Below are 25,276 nucleotides of genomic sequence, written 5' to 3'. Positions count from 1 at the left end.
ACCCTGCCACATCATCTTTTCATTTTGAGGTATCTTTAAATTCACCCATTAAACGATGAGGCATCCTTTCCCTCCTGACACATTGCCCAGCTCGTACCACTATAGATATCCAGCATGATTTTTTTTTCCCATTCATATCCGATGTGTTTTCAGTGCATTCATGAAATTTTTTGAGCGTTGTATATACAGAGAAATGAGCATCAGATGTAAGATAACTGCATCTCCCACAGGAGATAATCATCCTTGATCAGGCAATCAGACATCAACACAAATCAAGACAAATCCCTAAAAGGGCACACAGATCTCTGAATAAATAAATAACAATAAATAAGAAATAAACGTGAAAATTAAGCAAATTAAAATGTTTTGATATTTTCAGTCTTTTTTGATACTTCAGATATTTCTGGATTTCTCTTAGTCTCAACCATCTGAGTCCACCTTCAGTGGCTCTTTTGCTCTGACTCCTGTTTCTCCCTTTGTATGCCTGTGTCGTCTCTGAGTGTATTCTCAGCTTACAGGAATCAAAATCTTGTTTTATTTCTTCCTCTTTTTCTTTTTTCTTTTCTTTTCTTTTCTTTTTTTTTTTTTGATGCCTGCTGCCAAATTTGGAGCCAAAGCGCCATCTGCTCCAACAAAACTTTAAGTGACGTCGGTGCCAAATGTGCCGGCGCTCCGACGCGCGCTCGCTCTCTTTCTTTGCTCGGCTTCCCGTGCATTAAATGACGGCGCGGCGCCGCGTGAGAGCCATTTTAGTGCCTTTGGGTTTGTTTGGTGATGAGCTTTTAATTAGCCTTTGGAGCAGCCTGGACACAAGCCTGCTCATTTAGCCAGAAACAAATGTTTTCAATGACGGTTTGAACGCGGAGTCGGAGAGAATCGGGGAGCGCATGCAGCTCTCCTGAGATGGGGTTTATTTCGAGATGACAAGAGAAAGTTCTGAGCACAGCACAGAGAAGCGTCTGCAGCTTTGTGTCCTGGTTCCCTTCCAAACTATTTCAGAAACTCATCGGCACATAAAATCAGTGCTTTTGTCTTTAAAATGTTTTTTTTGGGGGGTTTTTTTGTTTGTAAGAACACATCTTAAAACTCAAAGTTGTCATAATGTGCTTCAAAAGTTATTTTTCTATTGCTCTTTCATTTTCAAAAACTTTCTATAGTTTGACCGTCATCTGTGTTTGTTTAGTTAAATCCAGGTTCAGTCTCGGACGGGTTAAATGTAACCATCAAAATCACCTTCAAACATTTGCACAGGTCCAAAGAAACTGCATGGATGGTTACCAAATAGATCTAAAACTGCTGCTCATTCATCCTGACAGTTGTTTGATTCCTTTGAATTCATTTAACGACTGATACGTCCGTCTTTTACGTGTGTTTTTAATCTCTCCTCCTGTGAGCATGCCACACTAACGGTGACCTTGTGCGTATGCAAACAGTTAAAGTCTGAAACTAATGCGCAACCGTGACAGTTATCCCGTTATGTGTGTAAGACATAAATCTGAAACTCATCCAGGAGGCACAGAAAACGCTTTTATTTCCCATTTCTGCCTTCTGATTGAATTTCTTTTCTCTAATATGAAGCTGAGGAGGGGAAAGCTCTGTGATTATTCAGCGTTCTGTCTTCAGCCAGCAGCACCCGATCAGAAAGCACAAACTGATGAAGAGTGACTTATTACAAGCCTGAAAACCAGTGTTTCTACTCCATTTGCTTCCACCTTGAAGTAACGGTTCCCTCCAAAATCAGATATGCATATTTTATCTTCTGGCGTGTAGTACTTTTTATCCCAACCATTCAGACAATTTTTAAAGAACTGGGTGATATCTGGAAAGAGAGATTGAAGATGAGTTGTTTAAATGTGCTTTTTAGGTAGAAAGACAAATCTCTACACCTGATCTGCCCCGAACTGGTTAACCAATCTACATCTGTAAACAGCATAAGAGATCAGAGCTTCTGATCTTGTTCTTTTTAATTACCTTTTAAAAGATATGTCCATACAAAGGCTCAAGTGTCAAAGTCCAAAATCAAGTTTTGTTATGGACTCATGATTCTTCTACCGCTTAGTTTCAAGTTTAGTTCTTCCGAGTGTCTCTGAGGTTATGTCTGGTTCTTGTTTGATATTGTTAGTTTCCTTTTGTGTCTTTGTTTTTGTCTCTGTGTCTTGTCCTCAGGGTCTCCCGTGGAAGTTAGCCTTGTCTCCATGTTTATTTACCTTTGTCTCCCCAGTTGTGTCCCTGCTCTTTCAGTTTGGTATTGGTTCAAACAGTGGCGGTCCTAGCACCCCCCCCCCCCCCCCCCACACACACACACACACACACACACACACACACACACACACACACACACACACACACACAAAACATATTATGGATTGTACATTAACATAAAGCTTGTTGGAGCCATACTGAATTTCACCAGAGAAACACACACATACATGAAGAGAGAGAGATTCTGCATTGTATGCAAACGGCTACCAAACAGCCATCATAATTCTCCACACGATGAGAACAGGACAAATCAAGAATTGACAATGACTAATATTGTGCTGAACACGCGCTCTTTTCTACTCTGGAATATTCTCATCAATTTTCTTGATATTTATTTATAATCACCTCTGTTAATCCTTGATATATATAACTGAGTGATCTGTATATATTAGTGCTATTTCTTAAATGTGTGAAATCTGTAACATAATGTATTGTTTGGAGTTTAGTCTGTTACTGTTACTATTTTTACCATTTCTTCTTGGAGAAACTGTAACTCACATATTTTCCTTAGGGATTAATAAAGTATTCTGATTCTGATTGTTTCAGGATGACCTGCCATTATCCAATGACACATCTGCTTATCTGTATCTTTTGCTCGTTTCTCCTCCTCCTCTTTTCTCATTTTTATAAACGGAGCACCTGATGGCTTTGAACTTTTCTTGTCCATCTTCCATTGGTTTTAATTTTGCACTCCAGTATGAACACCCATCCCCCAACTCGAGGATCGCGACAACATAACCTAACACACCTCCACCTTAGTTCACAGATTCACTTTGTCGAGGGTGCATTTCTGGGATTTCCCAGGATTCAAATCATGAATACATGATGGGCCTGGATTTACAACATTATGAATGAAATGTGCTCTACTTGGAGGCAGCAGGCCCCCTCACCTTTCGATGTGTTGTGTGTGTGAGACTTTAAATCATCAAACTGTAAATTATAAATTTTAAATTGTTATTGATCCCTTTACCCGAGTCCTAAAGTGTATATTTATTTTCTTACTCTTCTTATATATATTGTTTGTTTACTTGCACTGCTGTAACTGGAGCCTCGTCGTCTCGTCTCTCTATATACTGGACTGTATGTAGCGGAGATGACAATAAAATGGTAAATGGCCTGTATTTGTATAGTGCTTTACACATCCAGTCATCCACCCATTCACACACACATTCACACATAAAGTTTACTTTGACTTCAGCACAGCAGCGAGCAGGTGCACTGAGGGCTCTTGCGCTCACTTTTCACATATAGAATTTTGAAAAAACATCAGTGCAAATTATAAGTCTGTATCATGATGTCTGGTGTTTTCCTGGTTGTTGGTTTGTTTTTATTTTGTGTTATTTTGCGAGTTGGTTATTAGATGCTGCTCCAGCCAGCCAGAGAATCCCCCGCCGCCCCGCCCTCTCCTCCCTGTGCCGCAAGCAGCAGGCGCACCTCGCAAACGGAGGGCGCCCTTACTCCCAGCAAATGGGTGATAGAAAACCAATCGGTGCCTACGACTTTCCCAATATGCCCTGGCATGATGTCGGGGCAGCATGAGTACGAGTAATTTTTTTTTTTTTTTTTTTTTTTTTTTTTTTTTTTTGCCAATGCCCGTGATGCCGCCCCCGGCAACTGCCCGTGTCGCCCGTATCAAAAACCACTACTGGGTTCAAATATGAAAGGTACCCAGCTGTATTGATCATCACTTTGTAGCTGATGATTGGTCACCAATGAACCATCCAGGCTGAATGGTCCACTTGAATATATTTGCCACACCCCTCATATGTCAGTCAATGCTATCCTTCACTCTAATTGGTAGTCTCTTCAGTTGCTCCCTTCGAAGCTGAAAGGTGGGTGGCTGTGGTTCAGGTGGGGAAGCGAGTTGTCGACCTGTCATGAAGGTCGTTGAATCAGTCTCCCGGCTCCACTATCTGTGCATCTTTGCCCCTCAGATGAACCCATCAGAGTGTCTGTGTAAATGTTTGATAAAGTGTTTTGGTGTAGATAAAAGCACTTTTTCAATGTTTGTGTGATTAGGTGAATGAGGCTTGTATTAGAAAGTGCTTTGAGTGGTCAAGTTGAGTATAAAGGCGATATGTAAGCACCAGACCATTTACCGAAAGTTTAACTTTGTGTCACCAGCAGTCATTTCACCTGTTTTTGCTAAATGCTTTTGACTTTCTGTCTGTGGTGAGACAGTCCTCTGTGGATGGAAAGTAAATCATACTGTGTCATATTGAGAGAATAAAAAGTGTGTTGTACAGCTCTCCTCAGGCCCTTTCATATGATATATTACTCCATATCGTTTATTGAAATGTTTTAGCGAACCTTGGTACTTTTCACCCAAGGCCTAGTATACTGTTGTGAAATTTGAAGACCTTGCATAAAAAATTGTTTTTTCTCATTTTTAACAGTTGGTGTGACCTTGACCCTAATTTTCACCAAAATTAAATCAGCTCGAGCTGTTATTGGTATCTACCATCACATAAAATTTGAAATTGATATAGAGAAATCCGTGGACGCTTGACTACAACAAACAGAGAAACAAATATAACTGATTAGGGGTACTGCCACAAGAGGCAGACACAAGCTCTGCACTGCAGTTTAAATTGACGTTATTAAGCGTAACGGCTCCTCTTCTGCAGGTTTGTCACCTGGGAGGGATCCAGCACCTGGTGGACCTCCTGGATCATAAGGTGGCCGAGGTTCAGAAAAGCGCCTGCGGGGCCCTGAGGAACCTGGTGTACGGCAAGGCCACCGACGACAACAAGGTGACGCTGAGGAACTGCGGTGGCGTGCCTGCCCTGCTCCGCCTCTTCCGGAAAACAACTGACAATGAAGTCCGTGAACTGGTCACCGGTACGTCCCGATAGCCTTGACTTGCCAACCTAATCTGCTCATTTACAGCTTGTCCCCTTTTGACCCAACTTTCTCCTGATTGGCTGCTTCTCATCAAAAACAGAAGGTTTGTATAGCAGGTGGTGGGGCTTCTTTGCCTGAGACGACCATATTAGGGTTATCCCCTCTCAGTGATGTCATACAGAGCCAAGAGTAGAAAAGCTGTGTAAAAGTGAGTGTTTAGAGCAACCTGAAGCCTGAACTCACAGGGATTACGTTGAACCTCAATTGTGAAAAAGTGGTGACACTGTTTAAAATGTAAGTAAACAGAGGAAACAATCATTTGTAGATCTCGTTAATTAAATGTAATGATTGGTGGGGGGTTTTTAATAATGCAAATAATGCTTAAAGCTAAAGTTATTCCCGAACTGTGTTCAAGTGTTTTTCTCAGTGTGATTTGGGAGATTTTTGTCATTTTACTGTGGAAAAAAAAAAAAAGGATTTAAATGAAGATGTATTTATGGTGTTGGGGTTAAATTGTGGAATGATGTTTATGGGCATAAAAATGTGCAATCAAATATATTTTTGAGGGTTACATGTCAGAAAATTGTAGCTCTTTTGTTTGTTAAGGTTATTTTTTTCCTACTTAGAAGGTACGGTACCTTAAATGATAAGAATATAGGCCAGGCATAAAACTAGCAGGTGTCATGTATTAACATTAGAATAAATGGGAACAGTAGGAATGTGTGTGACCCTATCCTTGTCCTTAATGCCTACTACTGCCCAGAAACTACACGGGGTACCTTTAATTATTTATAAAAGCAGAGAAAAATCTAGAAAACTGGATTTAACTAATGAAAACATTAATCATCTGTATGTTTCCAAGCTTTAAATTTTTATATTCACATTCAAATATTCATAATTGCTAGAGACAGTCATTTAAAGTAAGTGCAGAGGTTTAAGAGAGTATAGCCGAACATCTTTAAACTGTATTTCTAGATTCTGGTTGATTTCTCCGACTCATAAATCCTGTCGTTCCGATAAGGACTGGTTCTAACAGTCTCTAAACTCAGATGCCTTTTTATTCCTGAATGGGTGAAATAAGCTAACACTATGGTCCACATCGACAAAAAAAGGCTCAGAATAATAGCTTGACACGATAAAGTCTGGTGTGTGTGGGTGTTCGCCTGCCAGCGTGGTCCGTTGACTTCCCGGTTGGTTGGCCGGCCGACTGGCCGCCTTGCTGGCTGAGCATCGGTCTGCGGTGCCGTCTGACTGCCTGGCAGTGTTTTAATCTGTGTATCGGCTGTTCTGTGGGAGGTGTGAGCGGCAGCGGCTTAAACACTCGGCGCACAGCGCTGAGCAGATCTCGGCACAGTCCTCGGGACAGATGCTAAGATAATGTGCTTTGGAAACAGGACTCTGCAGCCACACCACACATACTGTTTGAAGGCAGCAGATAAGAAGCTGCTAGACACGCTTCACAAACCACAGAGGAGACTCTTCTGTCTGGTGAAATGCTTCAGAAATGTTCTATTTTTAGCTCGGGTTGGGACTCTGATTATTAAAGGTGCACTTTGTTCTTTGGTAGCTGCTTAAATTTGATCTTCCACACCCCAAAACAAATTGCACTTAATAACATTCAGGAACAAAGCTGCATATTTAAAAATAAAACACTTGTTTTTACTGAACTCAAAGCTTTTTTCCCATTATTACTCTTTTATACTTCGTTTATGGAGGATATTTTTACGTGAAGCCTTGGACATGGTTGGCAGTTGTATTCAATATAAAACATTTTGCTTCCAAGCAGCAATAACTTTCATGTCATTTTAACCTGCTCTTGAGCAATAGTTCTCTTTCTAAAGGTCTTTTTGGACTTTTGGCTGATTTTTTTTTTTTTTTTTTTTTTTTTTTTCACTCGTTTTCAGTCCAGTTCTTATACCTGACCATTTTCAGATTGTAAGCCACTTAACTTCGACCGATGAATGAATCATTCAAGCATAAAAAAGGCACCTAACACTGAAATGAACCAGTCTTGTATCTACACATAACAGACAACTAAGAAAAGATTTTAAATTATATCTTGAGGCACTTTGTTACTAGCAGCCTGTCACGAAAGAACATCTCTTGTTCCCATTTCTTTAGTCTATGAAATCTGTGAAAAATTTCAAAGATAACACAGTTTGACAGACATAAAATAGTATTTTTGTACCAACAAGGGGATTCCCAAGGACCTATTCACAGAAAGCTTTGCACATCTCAGCTGGTGTACAGTGTCAGTCGTTAAAGAAGAAGGAGCAGGTCTACAAGGCTTCAAGAAGCAGTTCTTGGCTCAAGCGAGGTATGAAAATTACTGAAAATCAGTGGCAACAGCTCTGATGGAGTGATGAATCTAAATTTTAAATCTTTTGCTCAAATTATTGATCTTATCTCTGCTTTTTGCAGACGATGTGGTTCTTTTAGCTTCATCCTCCACCTCACACTGGAGTGGTTTGTGTGTGAAAAGAGTGGAGTGCCTGCTCTGGGCTGGGAATTAATTGACAAGTGGAAGAGTTCCAGTATCTCAAGGTTTGAGTACAACATTTAACTGAGCCAGTTGAGGTGGTTTTGGCATCTGACTAGGATGCCTCGATGGTGCCTCATAGCTGAGGCAGTTTGTCCAATTGGAAGGAGACCCAGGACACGCTGGAGAGATTGTACCTTTCGGCTGGTTTGAGAACACCTTGATATTTCCTTGAAAGAGCCGGAGGAGGAGGTTGCCAGGTAGAGGGAGATCTGGAGATCTTACATTGCTGCCACCACAACCTAGACCTGGATAGACAGCGATGGATGGATGGACAGGTAACAATAGTTTTGACTTATTTTACTGTGTGCATCCACTGCAGGCGTCCTGTGGAACCTCTCCTCGTGCGACGCGGTGAAGATGACCATCATCCGCGATGCTCTGACCACGCTGACCAACACCGTGGTCATCCCCCACTCAGGCTGGAGCAGTGTTTCTCACCGTGACGAGCACAAAGTCAAGTTCCAGTCCTCCATGCTGCTTCGCAACACCACCGGCTGCCTGAGGTAAGAAACAAATCAAACGGCCCCCTCAAACACTCAATAAGTCAGCGTGTGTTCATCGCAAAAAGCAGCTTAAGTCGTAAAATGATGATAGAATCGAGGAAAAGAACCAATTTGAAATATGGTTGGTATTATGACGTTATTCATCAAACTTTGTCCGCGTCACATCAACACATTAAACACCTCTTTAGCCGAAACTGTCCTCAAACCACGCAAATCCATCCTCATTTCCACCCTGAAAATAATCGCCTCCTAAGCCTGCTGAGTAACCCGGCTCGCTGTTTGCTTATTCAATTGATTCTGGTTTTGAAATGCAAGGACGACTTTTGGATTTATTGGTTGTCTGTGCTGCTTTTTCTCCCCTTCCCATCTACTTTTCATCTTAATGATTCTGTAAAACCACAGCTCATAATCACGGCCGTATAATCCGTCAATAAGGGGCTCTGTAATGGAGATTTTATGCAGCCGTGAAGTCTTTAAGAAACATTTGACCATATTGGCCTACAGACGCAAATACCAGAGAAAGTGTATCTTCAAACTGAAAGCCCAGGATGAAGGTTGAGATTTATTACCTGCAAATGTTAGCATGCAGAGAAAGTTTTAAGGTCTTGAACTCATTTGAAAGATGTAATTTAGAGTAGAAGCTCCTTTTATCCCGTATGATTTAGTTCACTTCAGGATGTTCTGGTAATAATTGGGATTAGATCAAAGTGGCATATGGCAGAGTCGCACACTGGGGGCTACAGAGAAGCCGCAAGAATTAAACGCTTTAAATTTCCAAATCAAGACATAGCACATGACTATTTACAGACAGTTGGGGTTAAAAGTAAAATAGGGGATTGACATCAACATGGCTCTAGTCTGGGTGGAGTCTCGTTCTCTTTGGGTGCTTCGGCAAGCTCCAAAGATAGTTGGTCATAGGTGTAAATGTGCTTAAGTGCACAGAAGAAAGTGCTGGTTTAATGTACCATACATGAAAATATCTACTTTAAAGGGCCGTGAGTGGTTCTTAAGACTAGAAATCACTTTATTAATAGCGGCCGCACTCATCTGAAGAAGAAAGGACTTCCTCCTTCAGATCTGAGATTTTATGTAGCAGCAAGTGTGAGCGGCTCTATAAAAACAGAAGTTTAGTTTGCTGGTCTGAGACACCAGTCTGTGAAGGGTTATAGATGTCCATCGTTCTACAGTGAGAAAGATTATTCACAAATGGAGAACATTTGAGAGAGTTGCCAATCCTCCCAAGCGTGGACGTCCCAGAAAATTCACCCCAAGGTCAGACCGTGCAATCCTCGGAGCTTAAGTGCTACATCTCAGACTCTACAGGTTTCAGTTGGCATGTTAAATATTAAAGTTCATGACAGTACAATTAGAAAAGGACTGAATAAGTATGGCTTGTTTGAAAGGTCTGCCATGAGAACATCTGAACAAACCACAAGGCTTCTGGAACAATGTCCCTCACTTACTAATATGTGTGCGAATGTCGTTACCCCGAACAAAGAAAACAGTTTGCGGGCAAAATTGCCGTCACATTTATGCCACATGTGTACCAGCTGATTTTGTTCTTACAGCTGTGTGTATTTTAGTAAATCAGACTCATGCTAAATCAACAGAGCATCAACTTGAGCGTTCTTTACATTATCTGCATACAGCCTCACCATTTTTCTATATAAGGAAACACCTGGAGGTGAAGTGGAGAGAGTGGTGAAGTCTGCGTCACTACGGCGAGAAAGATCGACTGGAGATACTAAAACAATAGTAAAAGAAAGTTTTGAATCAAAGCTGATGTGAAAAAGATGAAGAGACTGTATGAAAAAGAAGTAAAGAGGTAGAGAATGAGGATCATGTGATCTGCCTTGATTTGGCCACGTTGCAGTCATCGACCATCAGACCATGCTTCCGATTTTGACTTTTCTCCTCCTGTTTCAGCGCATATGGCACAATATTGAGTGGTGACTCCTGCTGTTCAGGAGAATACTGCAGCGGCTTCTTGCGCCTTAACAACAGCAATAAATGGGTGCATATGTGTGATGAGTGAGCGACGATGAGCGAATAAATATATTGGCACCTTTGAGTGATGCAACTGGACAATGATCCCAAGCTTAGCAGCGTGTCTGCAACAGGTGTTACAGTGGCAATGTCAAAGTCCAGATGTCAACCTGACTGAAATGCTGTGGTGGGGAGTTGAGAGAGCTGTGCATAAACACATGAAATGAAGGAACATTGTAAAGAAGACTGGGCCAAAGTAACTCCAAAATGATGTAACTGATAAAGTCACACAGAAAACCATTAACTGTTAAGGTGGTTCCACAGGCTGCTGAAATGTGAGGTTTATCAGGGTATTGTTATTCATCTGAAGTTGTATTTACATAATTTTAAGATTTTTATTACATGTTGATGCATAAAACCTTAAAAATTAAAAACATTATTAAAGGTTTGGTACCTGCAGGGTGGATGCCTTCATTTTTACATATAAACACACACACAGGAAGTGCTTTCAACCCTCTAACATCCAATTAGCATACTGAGATTAATCGGACTAGTCACCACTTTGCGTTTAAGGACTCAGCCAATAGCATTAACAGGATGATCAATGTGACGATATTAATCTGTGTTGTGTAGAGATTTCGCATCACATTTGTCAGTACAAACAACTACAGTGAGCTTCCTCTGGAGGCTGTTTGTTCTCAGTTGTAGGGGAAAGGTGCCGAGGGGAGGAAGGTCTGATGATCTCTGTTCACGCTGCTGGACAGGAGGCAGAAAAGGCATTCCTATTTACCAAACCGAATCCCGCGTGACGTGCTTCCACAAAGAAAACAGCCTTGTTTCTTTCTATCGTGGCACTTTAATGCTCACTTCTGCTAAACGTTCTGCAAAGAGCACCAGATGTAAACAATCTGCTTGCATTATTACCGCCCACGCGAAGGTTAAAGCTAGTGTGCGATGATTAATATGCCAAACATTTTTCTTTCTGTGATCACGATTCACAACTCTTGATATTTTGTTAAGGGCTTTGTCCTTTAATCCACGTAGGTCGAGAATATCTCACATTATCTGAGCTCATTTCAGTGTGAAGGCATGATGGAACGATTTGAATATGGCTGAGATGTTTTATGATCATGAAGGTGCTTTTTGTCTTTCATTCCTTTTCTGTCTCTTCTTCATGGCAGACAGCATGTGGAAGCTCCATCAGTGCACAGCTTGACGTGTTTGTCACAGCCCACGCATTTATTTTATGTCACCACCTGCACCATCTTCATCTGCTACAACAAAAGCAGTCAACAAATCCTGGTGTTAAATGTCCTAAATATTACCGCAAAGTAGCGCTCTGCCATAGTGCAAATGTTTGGTATCCATCTGATATCAAGTAAATACAAGGCCAGTATTGCTGACTGTATCCGGTCGTTAAGTCTGACGTCACTAGCCGTGTCTGGGCCTAAACTCTGCTGCAGGTCCATATATCAAACGATCACTATGGCATTACTGAGAGTTGAAAAACTGTCTAAAGTCTTTCATCTTTAATAAAATAATCAGCGTTCTGCTCTACCAGGTGTAACAATTGAGTTTAACATCCAGGCATCCATGAAAACGGAATTTATGACATTTAACGGAGTTAGAAGTTAGCAGGAAGTTAGCTCGCTAGCTTCTATCTAAATACAATATAGCATGTCCTGACTGCGGGGTTTTGGAAACAAATTAAAACGTACAGCTCTGCTATCACTTCCAACATAAATGAAGACAGAAAACTAAACAGCAGTGACGTTTGTAGGGTTACTGAAGTTTGGCTAGCTGGTATATAATGATGTGCTACGTGACCGCTAGCGACACAGCTATGTTAGCATAATATAAACAAGCTAACTTTTTTTTCCACTCGATAAAAGTTAACGTGAGTGTTCTCGGTGGTCAGGAACAAATGTAATCGCATGGCAGGATGCTGTAAAAGGACCAAACTTCAGCCAGGAGAACAACTGAGATAATCTATCCACAATACGAGGTTAGTCATTCATATACTGTTGCATGGGCTGGGCTGTAGTTACATCCTAAGGTTTTAAAAACTGAGCTTAAATAAATGATTAGCGGTAATAAAAGCCGAGGGAGGTCAACAGGGATCACTGACTGTTTTAGGAGCTTTTTGAGATTAAATAGAAGAAAATACATAACATTAAACATGTTAACAACACAAAAGCCATATTAAACGCAGACTACTTTAGGCCCGGAAGTAGGATTCGTCGCGTCATCACTTAACGACCGGATTGCTGCTGAAGATTTCTTGAACATTAAAGTAGTCCAGCGATAGCGATTAATACTTCCAACCGTTCTTTTCTTTTGAGTGTGATGAATCCTGCGATTGACATGTTGGATCATGCCCATGCTGTCATGGAAAGAAAAAACATCCTGGTCGTTCGGTGTGTTCAGGTAATCAGCTGACCTCATCTTCTGAGGTCGATCCAACTCCAAATTATAGCACCGCCCCCACAGGCTTGTGCTGTAGGCGGATGCATCACTTTATCCGCCTCTCCTTTTACCCCAGTGCACCCATCATTCTGGAACAGAGTAAATCTGCACTCGTCAGACCACATGACCTTTTTCCAGAGTCCAGCCTCTACTCCCAAGCAGGCTGACATTTTCTTTTTTCCGATTAGCCTCGCCGATATTTAGTTTTTAAGGCTACAGGGCTGTTCAGTCCCAAACTCTCAAGTTCTCTTTTTAATTTAATTTAAGCGCCTTGAGGTGACTTTTGTTGTGATTTGGTGCTATATAAATAAAATTGAATTGAATTGTGCGCGTGGAAATGTTCACTGAGACCTCATTTTGTCCTCAGACATGAAGGGTCACCTCACTCCTTCCGGGCTTTAGAAACAGTCGTTTCAGCTGCTTTCTCAATAATTTGAGCTTTACGACTTGCACTAGCACTTTTTCCACGACCAGACGTGGCTGTTGAAGAAATAAGAAGCTACTCAGTGCATCACATTGTAATCCAACTTTTTTCACCAAATTCTGAAGCACTGTAATTTTATGTAAAGCAACAGTGCAAGTAAAACATGAATCTCCTGATGCATTAAGACTCTTTTCAGTATGTGATCTGTTTCATGAGTGGCTAAATCTTTTATCTACCTCTCGTGTGTCTCCGTTGTTAGTAGGGGAGAAACCGTACCTGTAAGGTAACACCAAGAGTCGGGTCTTAAGGATGCAATACTTCCCTTAGTTGTAGATTTATTTACCAAACACAAAACTTCAAAACTGCTGAGTGGAGACTTCCAGTCCAGGTGTGCTCCCTGAAGCAGAAAACTGCACGACGTGTCTCAAACAGCTTTGAAGTGCTGTGGGGAAGCGGCGCGTGCACGCGAGCCTCGGGCACTTTGCTTCACTTAGACTGGCGTGAGGCTGTAGGTTGATGGTATGGAAATGCATTGTGGGATTTCTTTGCTGCTGTTGTGCAGTCTTCTCATGGCAGCTTTCCATTAGCAGCAGCTGGAGGTTCCTATTGGAGGATCAGCTCCCTTCTTTACTGTATCCAGGCAGGTTTGAAGCCACCCAGTGGGGGAATCCACACACTGCACCTGAGTCTGAATTTGTGTGTGTGTGTGTGTGTGTGTGTGTGTGTGTGTGTGTGTGTCTGTCTGTCAGGAACCTGAGCTCAGCAGGGGAAGAGGCGAGGAGTCAGCTGCGGTGCTGTGAAGGTCTGGTCGACTCGCTGCTCCACGTCCTCAGAGCCTGCGTCAACACCTCCGATTACGACAGCAAGGTGCAGCAAAGCACAAACACACAAAGATGCACATGAGTGTGTGAGTCATGTTTTGTCACAGTTTATCCCCGAGAGAGTCATCCCAACTTAACCTGACCCAGACACAGCTGGAACCGCACTCTGGGGACCTGAATCTGATCCCTCAATACTCACATACTGCAGTATGTGCAAACTACAGCTACTGAGACTGCTGTTATAAGGATGCCCTGTCAGTTACTTAGTTACCATTATATGTGATTGTACGTGGCCAGGCCACATAAACGTACTACACATGTGTTTAGATGTTATGCATTCATAAATTCAACTACAATTTTGACCACCAGGGTGCAACGTTTTACCAGTGGGTGTGATGAAATGTTTTCAGGGGTGTGCTGATGTTTAGCATTTGCTGTTTGTTTTTAGGCACCACCTGATTTTAAATTACTAATACAATAATGGATTGAAATGTAGGCAAATCTTTTTAAATGCTTACTTGACTCACTTGCACCATCCTGTGGTACAAATTGGTATTGCATGGAAGTGAACCCTGGCCTGTGTTCATCTTCAGTTGATAACCCTTCAACACTTCACAGATAGATCCATAAGTACTTTTACTACTAAGTACTATTGCTGTGGTAATAGTTCCTATAATTGAAAACCTAGGAACAGAAAAATGTGTTTCAAGAATCAAACATAGGTGTTTGTGGCTATCACCACCAAGTAAAAAAAAAAAAAAAAAAAATTATATATATATAGCTGTATAGGCTTAATGATCATCTGTAGTTCACAAAAGATTCATTGATATGAAAATAAAAGACGCTGACCTTTTAATAATGATATTAAAAGTTAATATAAAGCTTGAACCTCTAAAACACGATAACAAGCAAACTGGGGAAACCAAGGGCATCACATGTTCAGTACAGAAAATACAACTACAGCACAGAAGTGTTGCAGACGTGTGGCATAATATCATCATCATGCAAACAAGAAGAGGATGTAGTGTCCCAGCTACCTTAGCTAACAAATAGAAATAAATAGCTTAAGCAATAAAACATCGATGTCAGTGGTCTCAAAATTCTAAACTACTTGCACAGACAAAACATCATATAACAGAAATAAACCTTTTGCACCATCCACAGGCTGAAACAAGAGCTCTGCAGAGCAGATGTCTAATGTTTGATTTTATGTGAAAACTTTCCTCTAGCACCACCATCAGGTTTCATTAGCAGGAAACACAGAAGAAGAGGCAGAAACAAAAGAAATGCTCAGTTCTCATTTTTACTTTCAGATAGTGGAGAACAGCGTCTGCACCCTGAGGAACCTTTCGTACCGCCTGGAGATGGAGATGCCCTCCTCTCGCCTCCTCGGCAACCAGGAGCTGGACACCCTGCTGGGGTTCTCCTCCCCAGCCAAGGAGCTGGACTACCTCTGCTGGGGCAAGAGGAGGCGTGGCAGGAAGAGAGGCGGCTGGCCCGACTCCAAGGTACGACTGAGGCCTTTTACAGGCATTCTTTTAAAGCATGAAAAGATGTTTATGTGCTTTAAAAGTACTAAAAATATACAAGATGTGTATAAGAGCAGTTACCTGTTGAGCAATCTGAGAACTCAAAAGCTAGTCTGGTGATCTCAGGGAACCCTCCAGTTTATACCTGGCGCAAACGGACTCTGAATGCAGTGGGACTGATCCACAACAGAAACCACAAAAATCTCACCTTTTGCCTTCATATAATTTATCCCGACAGGAAAACTGGGCAACCGCACAGCTGTAAGGTTTGCTGTCCTCTGTATTCGTCAGCAAGTGAAAGCAAATATGAGCCATGACGGGTCCTTGTAGCTCTAGATTTAAACTGAAAACTGAAATCTTCAAAAGTTCTTAGCTGCCAGGCAGGCGATAAAGAGGAAGACCACAGAGAAGCTTCATGGATTGCTTCATAGTTGGTGTGACAGAGGAAGATGATAGAGACAGGATGAGACGGAGGCAGACGATCTGCTGTGGAGACTCATCATGGGAACAGCTTCTTTATTGATTGGTTGATTAGGTTATACAAATCATAACGAGAAATCAAAACCTCTGAAATGAACCCAGAAAGGAAGGAAGGAAGGACGGAAGCAAATAAGGGAAAATGAAGGTAATTTTTCCACAAATATATTCTGTTTACAGCCATCTGAACTGAATCATTGTATAATTTGGATAAAGAGAAATGAATTGGCTGCTCCGTGGGTTAGTTATTGATTCTAAGCTGGTTTTAGTTGCTTGTTTTTATGTAAAGAGTTTATGTAAATAAAATTTTCCCTCTCCTGGATCAAGCAACCCTTAGAGGAATCGCCCTTTAAGCAGTTTAAGCACTCCCAATTATACAAACTCGACTTCACTTTCTGTGCCTTGGTGCGTTTGTCGCAGTGGGACGGTGTCGGGACAGTCCCGGGTTTCTCCCAGTCTCTGAGAGGAGCAGAGCTGCTGTGGCACCCAATGGTGGTGAAGCCGTACCTCAACCTGCTGGCTGAAAGCTCCAACCCCGCCACCCTGGAGGGCGCTGCCGGGTCCCTGCAGAACCTCTCTGCAGGAAACTGGAAGGTAAGACCTCGTCTAAGGCTAACACAAGGTGCAGATTTTCCTAATTATAGACAACACTGTGGAAAAGTCTTGAGCCACCAAGCAGCCAGACTTGTTTGTCCATTATAAAGCGCTCTTGAGCAATAGTTCTCCAGACTTTCTGAACTGTTTCTTTGGAACATCAGAACAAGCCATCAGCTTTCATCTCAGTCCTATTTTGCCAACTTCAAACCTCCAGTGAATACAAACAGAGACATCGCAGGTCAAGTCTTGTGTTTGTCACAGTAGGAATCTGATGGGTAAAAACAATATTTGACTCCTTTCGGGGCATTTAAAACTCTGTTTCTATTTTTGCAGTTTTCGGCCTACATCCGAGCAGCGGTGCGTAAGGAGAAGGGCCTTCCCATCCTGGTGGAGCTGCTGAGGATGGACAACGACCGGGTAGTCTGCTCCGTCGCCACCGCTCTGCGTAACATGGCATTGGACAGCCGCAACAAGGAACTGATAGGTACACACACACACCCCTCAACTGTTTATTCAAAGCCAGCACATACTCAGTCTTTGACATTACGTTGCCCCCTAGTGGTGACACAATCCTACATTTGTGCCCTCTCCTATCTGCAAACAAATTACAGTTAAAGTAGAGCTAATGCCTAAATGCTGCTCCTGGGAAGGGTGAACACCTAAAGCTTACCTGTGAACAGTCATTCTTGGGTTGTGGCATCTTGCCACGCCCAAGTATAGAGCTGCAGTAAAAGGAACGAAAGACGGCCACTAAAACTGATTCAGCAAAACTAAACATCTCTTAATACTCTGCCTGCAAATAAACAGCACTGTTACACATTTACACATGTTCAGTGTTAATGAAATCCTGAAGTGGGTGCACAAATTTCAGACGTATACATGCATACAGGTTCAAACATATACTTAAGTATATATACAGTGGGGCAAAAAAGTATTTAGTCAGCCACTGATTGTGCAAGTTCCCCCACCTAAAATGATGACAGAGGTCAGTAATTTGCACCAGAGGTACACTTCAACTGTGAGAGACAGAATGTGAAAAAAAAATCCATGAATCCACATGGTAGGATTTGTAAAGAATTTATTCGTAAATCAGGGTGGAAAATAAGTATTTGGTCAATAACAAAAATACAACTCAATACTTTGTAACATAACCTTTGTTGGCAATAACAGAGGTCAAACGTTTACTATAGGTCTTTACCAGGTTTGCACACACAGTAGCTGGTATTTTGGCCCATTCCTCCATGCAGATCTTCTCGAGAGCAGTGATGTTTTGGGGCTGTCGCCGAGCAACACGGACTTTCAACTCCCGCCACAGATTTTCTATGGGGTTGAGGTCTGGAGACTGGCTAGGCCACTCCAGGACTTTCAAATGCTTCTTACGGAGCCACTCCTTTGTTGCCCGGGCGGTGTGTTTTGGATCATTGTCATGTTGGAAGACCCAGCCTCGTTTCATCTTCAAAGTTCTCACTGATGGAAGGAGGTTTTGGCTCAAAATCTCACGATACATGGCCCCATTCATTCTGTCCTTAACACGGATCAGTCGTCCTGTCCCCTTGGCAGAAAAACAGCCCCATAGCATGATGTTTCCACCCCCATGCTTCACAGTAGGTATGGTGTTCTTGGGATGCAACTCAGTATTCTTCTTCCTCCAAACACGACGAGTTGAGTTTATACCAAAAAGTTCTACTTTGGTTTCATCTGACCACATGACATTCTCCCAATCCTCTGCTGTATCATCCATGTGCTCTCTGGCAAACTTCAGACGGGCCTGGACATGCACTGGCTTCAGCAGCGGAACACGTCTGGCACTGCGGGATTTGATTCCCTGCCGTTGTAGTGTGTTACTGATGGTGACCTTTGTTACTTTGGTCCCAGCTCTCTGCAGGTCATTCACCAGGTCCCCCCGTGTGGTTCTGGGATCTTTGCTCACCGTTCTCATGATCATTTTGACCCCACGGGATGAGATCTTGCGTGGAGCCCCAGATCGAGGGAGATTATCAGTGGTCTTGTATGTCTTCCATTTTCTGATGATTGCTCCCACAGTTGATTTTTTTTCACACCAAGCTGCTTGCCTATTGTAGATTCACTCTTCCCAGTCTGGTGCAGGTCTACAATACTTTTCCTGGTGTCCTTCGAAAGCTGTTTGGTCTTGGCCATGGCGGAGTTTGGAGTCTGACTGTTTGAGGCTGTGGACAGGTGTCTTTTATACAGATGATGAGTTCAAACAGGTGCCATTCATACAGGTAACGAGTGGGGGACAGAAAAGCTTCTTACAGAAGACGTTACAGGTCTGTGAGAGCCAGAGATTTTCCTTGTTTGAGGTGACCAAATACTTATTTTCCACCCTGATTTACGAATAAATTCTTTACAAATCCTACCATGTGAATTCATGGATTTTTTTTTCACATTCTGTCTCTCACAGTTGAAGTGTACCTCTGGTGCAAATTACTGACCTCTGTCATCATTTTAGGTGGGGGAACTTGCACAATCGGTGGCTGACTAAATACTTTTTTGCCCCACTGTAAGAGACTTTGGGAAGGCCATTCCTGAAGCTTAATGCTAGCCTGCTGTATCCACTCGAACCCCAGTTGTGATGTGTGTTTGGGATCGTTGTCCTGCTGTAACATCCAACTATGTCCACATTTCAATTTGTTGGAAGCTGCTGATTAGAGGTGAGGTTCAAGATTTTGGAGGTAGTCCTCCTCCTTCATTATTCCATCAATTTTGTGCAAAGTGCCACAGCAAAACAGCCCCAGAGCATGATGGTACCACCACCATGCTTAGCAGCTGGTATAGTGTTCTCAGGTTTTGAGAGCCGTACCTTTACTCCTCTAAACATCTTTTCATTTTGACCAAGAAGCTCAATCTTTGTCTTCTCTGACTATAAAGCTTTTCTCCAGAAGGTATTTGGCTCGTCTATATTGGAGCAGGGGCTTCTTTCTGTCCATGGTAATGTAAAACTCACTCCGCTGTGGACGGTGACGCTGGTGTTCCAGATGTTTTCAGTTCATGACAGGTTTGAGCCCTGGAGTCATCTTGTCTTCTTCTGGCAAATTGGTGACACGTCTGAATTACATGTACTTATTATTGTTTGATCTGATGATCTTGGAATCTGCAGTTGTTTTGAAATGGCTCGAAGAGACCTTCCCAACTTTTGTAAATCTACAATTCTCCGACATTAATTCAATCTTGTGCCACCAATTCTTGTTTGTTAAACTTGTTTGTTAATCCACTAAGAGCAGATCCAGACCTTCTGTTCTGTCTGTCTCTCCACCTGCAGGAAAGTACGCCATGCGGGATCTGGTGAACCGGCTGCCTGGCGGCAGTCCCACTGTGCTGTCAGACGACACGGTGGCATCAGTCTGTTGCACGCTGCATGAAGTCATCAGCCGCAACATGGAGAACGCCAAAGCTTTAGCCGACAGCGGAGGCATCGAGAAACTGGTGGATATCAGCAAAGGTCGAGGGAAAGGGTAAGACGTGACCACCTCCATGTTTTTATTATTGAACTCATTTCGCTACGTTTATAATGAACATCTACCACTGTGACAGGTGATGGGTGATAGAAAATCAGGCACTCCTTAACTGGTTTAACTCATTTTATTTTACATACTGTGTGTGTCACAGATATTCGATGAAGGTTGTGAAGGCAGCTGCTCAGGTGCTGAACACCCTGTGGCAGTACAGAGAGCTGAGGACCCTCTACAAACAGGTGGGTACGAGCAGATACATGTGGAAGAACTCACACTGATGGAATTAAAACTCCATTTACACCTCAAGAAATTTAAAGGCTCTTTCAGGGAGATGCTGATTATCTTTCTTATCGTCTGTTTGTAATTCAGGGCACGGTAATCATTCAAGGCCTTCATTATCCAAAGTCTCTTTCAGAAGTGCACTCCCTTCTGTTAATCTGACTTCATTGGAATGAGAGTCCCTTGGTCACATCTATCAAAATGTGGGTGCTAAGATAAGAAAAGGCTATCAGCATATCACATCCCTCAGTAAATGGTAGATGGACTGGTTCTTATATAGCGCTTTTCTACTCTTCTGAGCACTCAAAGCGCTTTACACAACTTGTGCATTCACCCATTCACACCCATTTGCACAAGCACATTTTTCTAAGTGCTTTCTAAGTAACATTCACATACACGATGGATGCATCGGAGAGCAATTTGGGGTTAGTATCTTGCCCAAGGATATTTGGCATGCAGACTAGGGGAAGCCAGGAATCGAACCACCAACCTTCCGATCAGTAGATGATGACCTGCTCTACCGCCTGAGCTACAGCCACACAGTTGTGATGTGTGTTTGGGATCGTTGTCCTGCTGTAACATCCAACTGTGTCCACATTTCAATTTGTTGGAAGCTGCTGATTAGAGGTGAGGTTCAAGATTTTGGAGGTAGTCCTCCTCCTTCATTATTCCATCAATTTTGTGCAAAGTGCCACAGCAAAACCCCAGAGCTGTTTTGCTGTGATAAAAGTGTGATAAAAGTGACCTATGTACTGTGGAGTCTTTAAAAATTTGAAGCGACGGGACAAGCGGAGAACAAAACAAGAGGTATCGGGCCTAAAAATATATATATATCTAGAGCAGATGAAGAGTGTCTGGAAAAAAATGTCCTTAAGAAAGGAAAAAAAAATCAAGCACTGATCATCACAATGATCCCAAACACACTGCCAATGCAATAAATACCTGGACAGAAAAACACACAGTGGAACACTATCAGTCATGGATCGGCCTCCCCGGAGCCCGGACCTCAACATTATTGAAGCAGTGTGGGATCATGTTGACAGAGAACAGAACAAAAGGCAGAAACATCCAAAGAAGAGCTTTGAATGTCCTTCAAGAAACCTGGAGAACTATTCCTGGAGACGACTTAAAGAAATAACAAGAAAGAGAGTTCAGACTGTGCTGAAGAATAAAGGTGGTCACACCAAATACTGACTTCCAGCTCGTTAGCATGGTACAAACTGTTTTTCCCTTATATGCTTGTATTTACATGTTTTTGCACATGCTTCAATAAATCGCTCTTCCTGTTTCAACTATAAAGAAAGGAGAAACATTCACAGCTGAAGGGACATGTTTCGTGCCATGAGGATGACTCATGATGTAGGATCTGCATAAATGACACATGCTGTAAAAGTCTCATCTTATATGATTCTTAGGAAAGCCAGATTTGAAACGGCAGCCACTGATATTACCAATTAAACACAGCAGCTGTTATGAAAGCCAAATTGACAAAGAATAAAGGAATTCACCACTGACTGTTACAGCCACAGGCAAAATTCGTAACAAACCTGTAACTCTTATGCGGTAAAAGTGTTGTGGCACAGGATTCAAACTGATGAAACCTTCCGGTCCAGTTGCGCCACCAATTGTGGTCATGACTTTTATGGTCAGAATTTCTAGGAACAGCCAAAGAGTGGAGGGTCTCAAGATGTCATCTCAGCTTTTTGCAGATTATGTGGTTCTTTTGGCTCCGTCGGGGGATGGCCCCTGTTTGCTTTGGGGTGGTTTACAGTTGAGTGTGAAGCAACAGGGGTGGGAATCAAGTCTGAGGCCATGGTTCTCTGACAGAAAATTTAATTCAGTTCAAATTATTATATAGCAACAGTTGCCTCAAGGTGATTTATATTGTAAGGTAAAGGACCCTACAATACTGTTCCCCACAGGAGATCAGGAGGAGGTGGTCAGGGAGGTCTGTGGCAGAAGGTGAATGGATGAAATCTACGTAAATGCAGTAGTTTAAGTACATGTAGGTCCTCAACCATTCCCCCAGCAGGTGCTGCAGCAATTTGAGCATCTAAATTCCAACAGCCTTGGAAACGTTTGATGTTTTTTGTTTTTTCCAGTATCCATAGCCTAATTCCATAAGTCTTTTGTCTATTCTATAGAGCCAATTTTGTTTTTTGGGGGGAGGTTTTAAATGTATGTATTCATATTAAAGAAACCCTGCAGGAGCTCCTACATGTGTGCACAAGCATGCCTCTTTATTTTCTTTTTGTCGTACATGTGAACAGGATGGCTGGAACTACACCCACTTTGTCACCCCCGTCTCCACTCTGGAGCGGGACCGATACCGCTCTCAGCCGACCCTACCCACCAGCCCAATGCAGATGTCCCCCGTCATTCAATCAGGTGTGAGAGACATCAAACCGATGATCATATTTCAGTAATAGATTGTTGGGGGGGAAAACAGGATTTGGTTTAAATCATATCACTGTTTTATTTTTCTGGTTGGCTTTGTTTTCAGGCGGTAGTGCAACATCCTCGCCAGCGATGCTCGGGATAAGAAGACACAGTTCAAACTATCAGAGGGCCCAGTCATCTATGCAACTCGACACATATTATGGAGACAACAGTTTACACAAACGGCAGTACACAGGTTTGTGGCATCCCTCAGGGATCTGCACACTGGTGTTTCTCTCAAACAACCACCATTTCAGTTTGGAGTTATATTTATTTTACTCTCTACTTATGGATTTTTCACCTCAGGGTCAGAGAAGAAAACCCCATATTTCATTGGGACCTATTCCTCCCAGTCAGGAGAGGATCTGAGAAGATCCCAGGTAAGAAGCCTTTTGTTGTTTCATCATACAGTAATGTCGTGCTCAATCATCCAGGTAAGGATGTTTTCTCAGTTTGGTTGATTTTATATAGACTGACTGATTACATTGTTTTCCAAGCACCCAGAGCCATTCTACGATGAACCCGACAGGAAGAACTTCAACAGCTACAGAATGTACCTGTCGTCCCCACAAGGCTACGGCGAGGAGCACTTTGAGGACGAACCGGCCCACCTGACCCCGTCTTCTCCCGACGGCTACGCCACCCAGTCGCTCCGATTCAAAGCCAACACCAACTATGTGGACTTCTACTCCACCACACGGAGGCCTTCAAACAGGGCGAACAAGTTCACCGGCTCCCCCGACTCGTGGGTGTAGAAAGAAAACAGACGCCGTGGACATCAAGTCTTCACCACGTTGGCTGTCCGTTCCTGTGGGTGTATGTGTGCGGGGAGTGCGTTGTGTGGCTGCGTGAAAGGTTGCGGATGCATGTGGATATGTATGTGTGTGTCTATACTGAAGCTGTGCTGAATGACCAGGGCTTGGTTTGCCACGTGCAGCTTTTGACTAAGTCAGACCGCACGATAATAATACCCGGAAAAAAATTATCCCTTTATTTTTGACTCCGAAGCTAAAAACAAACCAAACAAACACAAGTCAGTTTTATCAGAGGTTTATTGCATAACATAAAGAAGCAGTGCTGTATGAAATTGTTCGCTAGTTTAATGAGCTTCAGGCTGCAAAACTAGAATATTCTGAAATATTTCCACCATGTTGTTTGGCCGTTGCGTACAACTTATAATTCCCACACACTTGTAAAGGTGTTGGCTAGAGGCACGAACAGTCTAAAAGATGGACATAGCCACCGTTACCTTACCCACCCCCCTCAGTGAAGTCCCTTCGAGCTGAGTGTCTTCTGGCTAAATGTGTCAAACGAGGAGTGGATCTACCGCACCCACTCCCATACCTTGCTTTATCAGCCTTTCATCCTTTTTGACATTAACAGGGACCACAATTTGCAAAATAAACACTATGCTGTATTCAGTAACACTTGAAAGTAGCGACTGAGACCATGAACTCGTTGGGAAAATGTTTACTGAGGTTGCATAGACTTCTACAATCTACAGTAAGAGCCAGAAATCCTTAGAGAAGAGTTTGCATGCTTGAAATCCCAGAAAGATTAAATCAGATTAAACTGGGAACTCCCCAGTTATCCAGGACTATCTCATAGAACCCCTATCAAACTGGAAGTCCACAGAGTGGCAGTTCTTGTGTATATTTAAGACAATTCTCTGATATAGCTATGACCTTACTGAGACTCGGTGTGTTAACCACAATGTTAAATTCTGGAAATCATCGCCAAGTGTGAACAACCATCAAGGATCAAAAGTAAGTCTTGTTGCTTTGAGTATACTAAATTGGATTCTTTCTAAGGTAGATTTTGCGTTTTAATTGATAGGTTTTTTTGTAAACAATGATCAGGATGTGAAACAAATTGTCTTGGGCTTTGCCATTTCTGCCAGAAGCTAAGTCTACAGACTAGCTAATGGGTTCCCAAGGCTTAGTCAAAAGGTGCTTTTTAAACAAAAGAAAGAAAAAAACCTAGCCCTGACATTGTTGTTTACTCGAGTGTTTGTTCACGTCAACTGATTTCATTTTTCTCTGCAGTAAAAGTGTGCAGTGTGTTGGCTTTATAACATAAATATCGTCCGCCAGCATCATCTTGAATGCAAGAGAAAAAGAAACTTGCTGAAGCTGAGGATCACACCTGGGACAAATTCTATTTACCAGTTAAATAAAACCACTACTCCAAACAACATAAAAGCTGCTCCAAATATTATTTGACCTGGGTTTGGAGATGAACATCCTCACGCTCATGAACCTTTAAAGACTCAGAGAACTGGGGTTAAACCTGTAACCCTCTGCTTTTCTGTAATGTTGGCCAAAAGTGCAGTATATCATAAAGTATGTGAAATATGTGGAAAAACAAAAGTGAACATCTATTTGTACAGATAAAAATGGTTTAACTGTCCTGTTACATTGTTGTATTCAATATGTAGAACTTTCTTATGTGATTGTGAGGAAGATTTTTGTATTATTTATCGATTATTTTTATTAATTTAATTGTGACCTGACCAAAATACCCAATCTGTCTGTTCTGTCTAAAACTGATAATGATGATGTGTTACAGAGGGAAATAATATGTATAGGGATTAAAGATTATATCACGATGAGACACCTGGAAGTTGCGGTTTTC

The 25,276-nt window shown here is 42.3% G+C and overlaps 1 protein-coding gene across 8 annotated transcripts in view; it reads left to right on the top strand.

Annotated features, from left to right (window-relative positions):
* The window catches only part of LOC309700306 (plakophilin-4-like), a 79,863-nt gene extending 54,610 nt beyond the window's left edge, over positions 1–25,253 (top strand). For all 8 annotated transcript variants that reach the window (XM_082523815.1, XM_082523813.1, XM_082523814.1 and 5 more), the window contains 12 exons: positions 4,890–5,103; positions 7,968–8,151; positions 13,777–13,894; positions 15,162–15,356; positions 16,275–16,448; positions 16,785–16,935; positions 19,732–19,924; positions 20,079–20,163; positions 22,474–22,591; positions 22,707–22,838; positions 22,949–23,022; positions 23,140–25,253. In XM_082523815.1, coding sequence (XP_082379941.1) covers positions 4,890–5,103; positions 7,968–8,151; positions 13,777–13,894; positions 15,162–15,356; positions 16,275–16,448; positions 16,785–16,935; positions 19,732–19,924; positions 20,079–20,163; positions 22,474–22,591; positions 22,707–22,838; positions 22,949–23,022; positions 23,140–23,397 — 1,896 coding nt within the window. In that variant the 3' untranslated portion in view covers positions 23,398–25,253. The remainder of the gene's footprint in view (positions 1–4,889; positions 5,104–7,967; positions 8,152–13,776; positions 13,895–15,161; positions 15,357–16,274; positions 16,449–16,784; positions 16,936–19,731; positions 19,925–20,078; positions 20,164–22,473; positions 22,592–22,706; positions 22,839–22,948; positions 23,023–23,139) is intronic.
* Positions 25,254–25,276: the final 23 nt, after the last annotated feature.

This window comes from Aulonocara stuartgranti (genome assembly GCF_965226115.1).
Source record: "Aulonocara stuartgranti genome assembly, chromosome: 23".
NCBI classification, from domain to species: domain Eukaryota; kingdom Metazoa; phylum Chordata; class Actinopteri; order Cichliformes; family Cichlidae; genus Aulonocara; species Aulonocara stuartgranti.
Note: the sequence above shows the minus strand (reverse complement) of the source record. Positions and strands in the feature narration are given on the sequence as shown.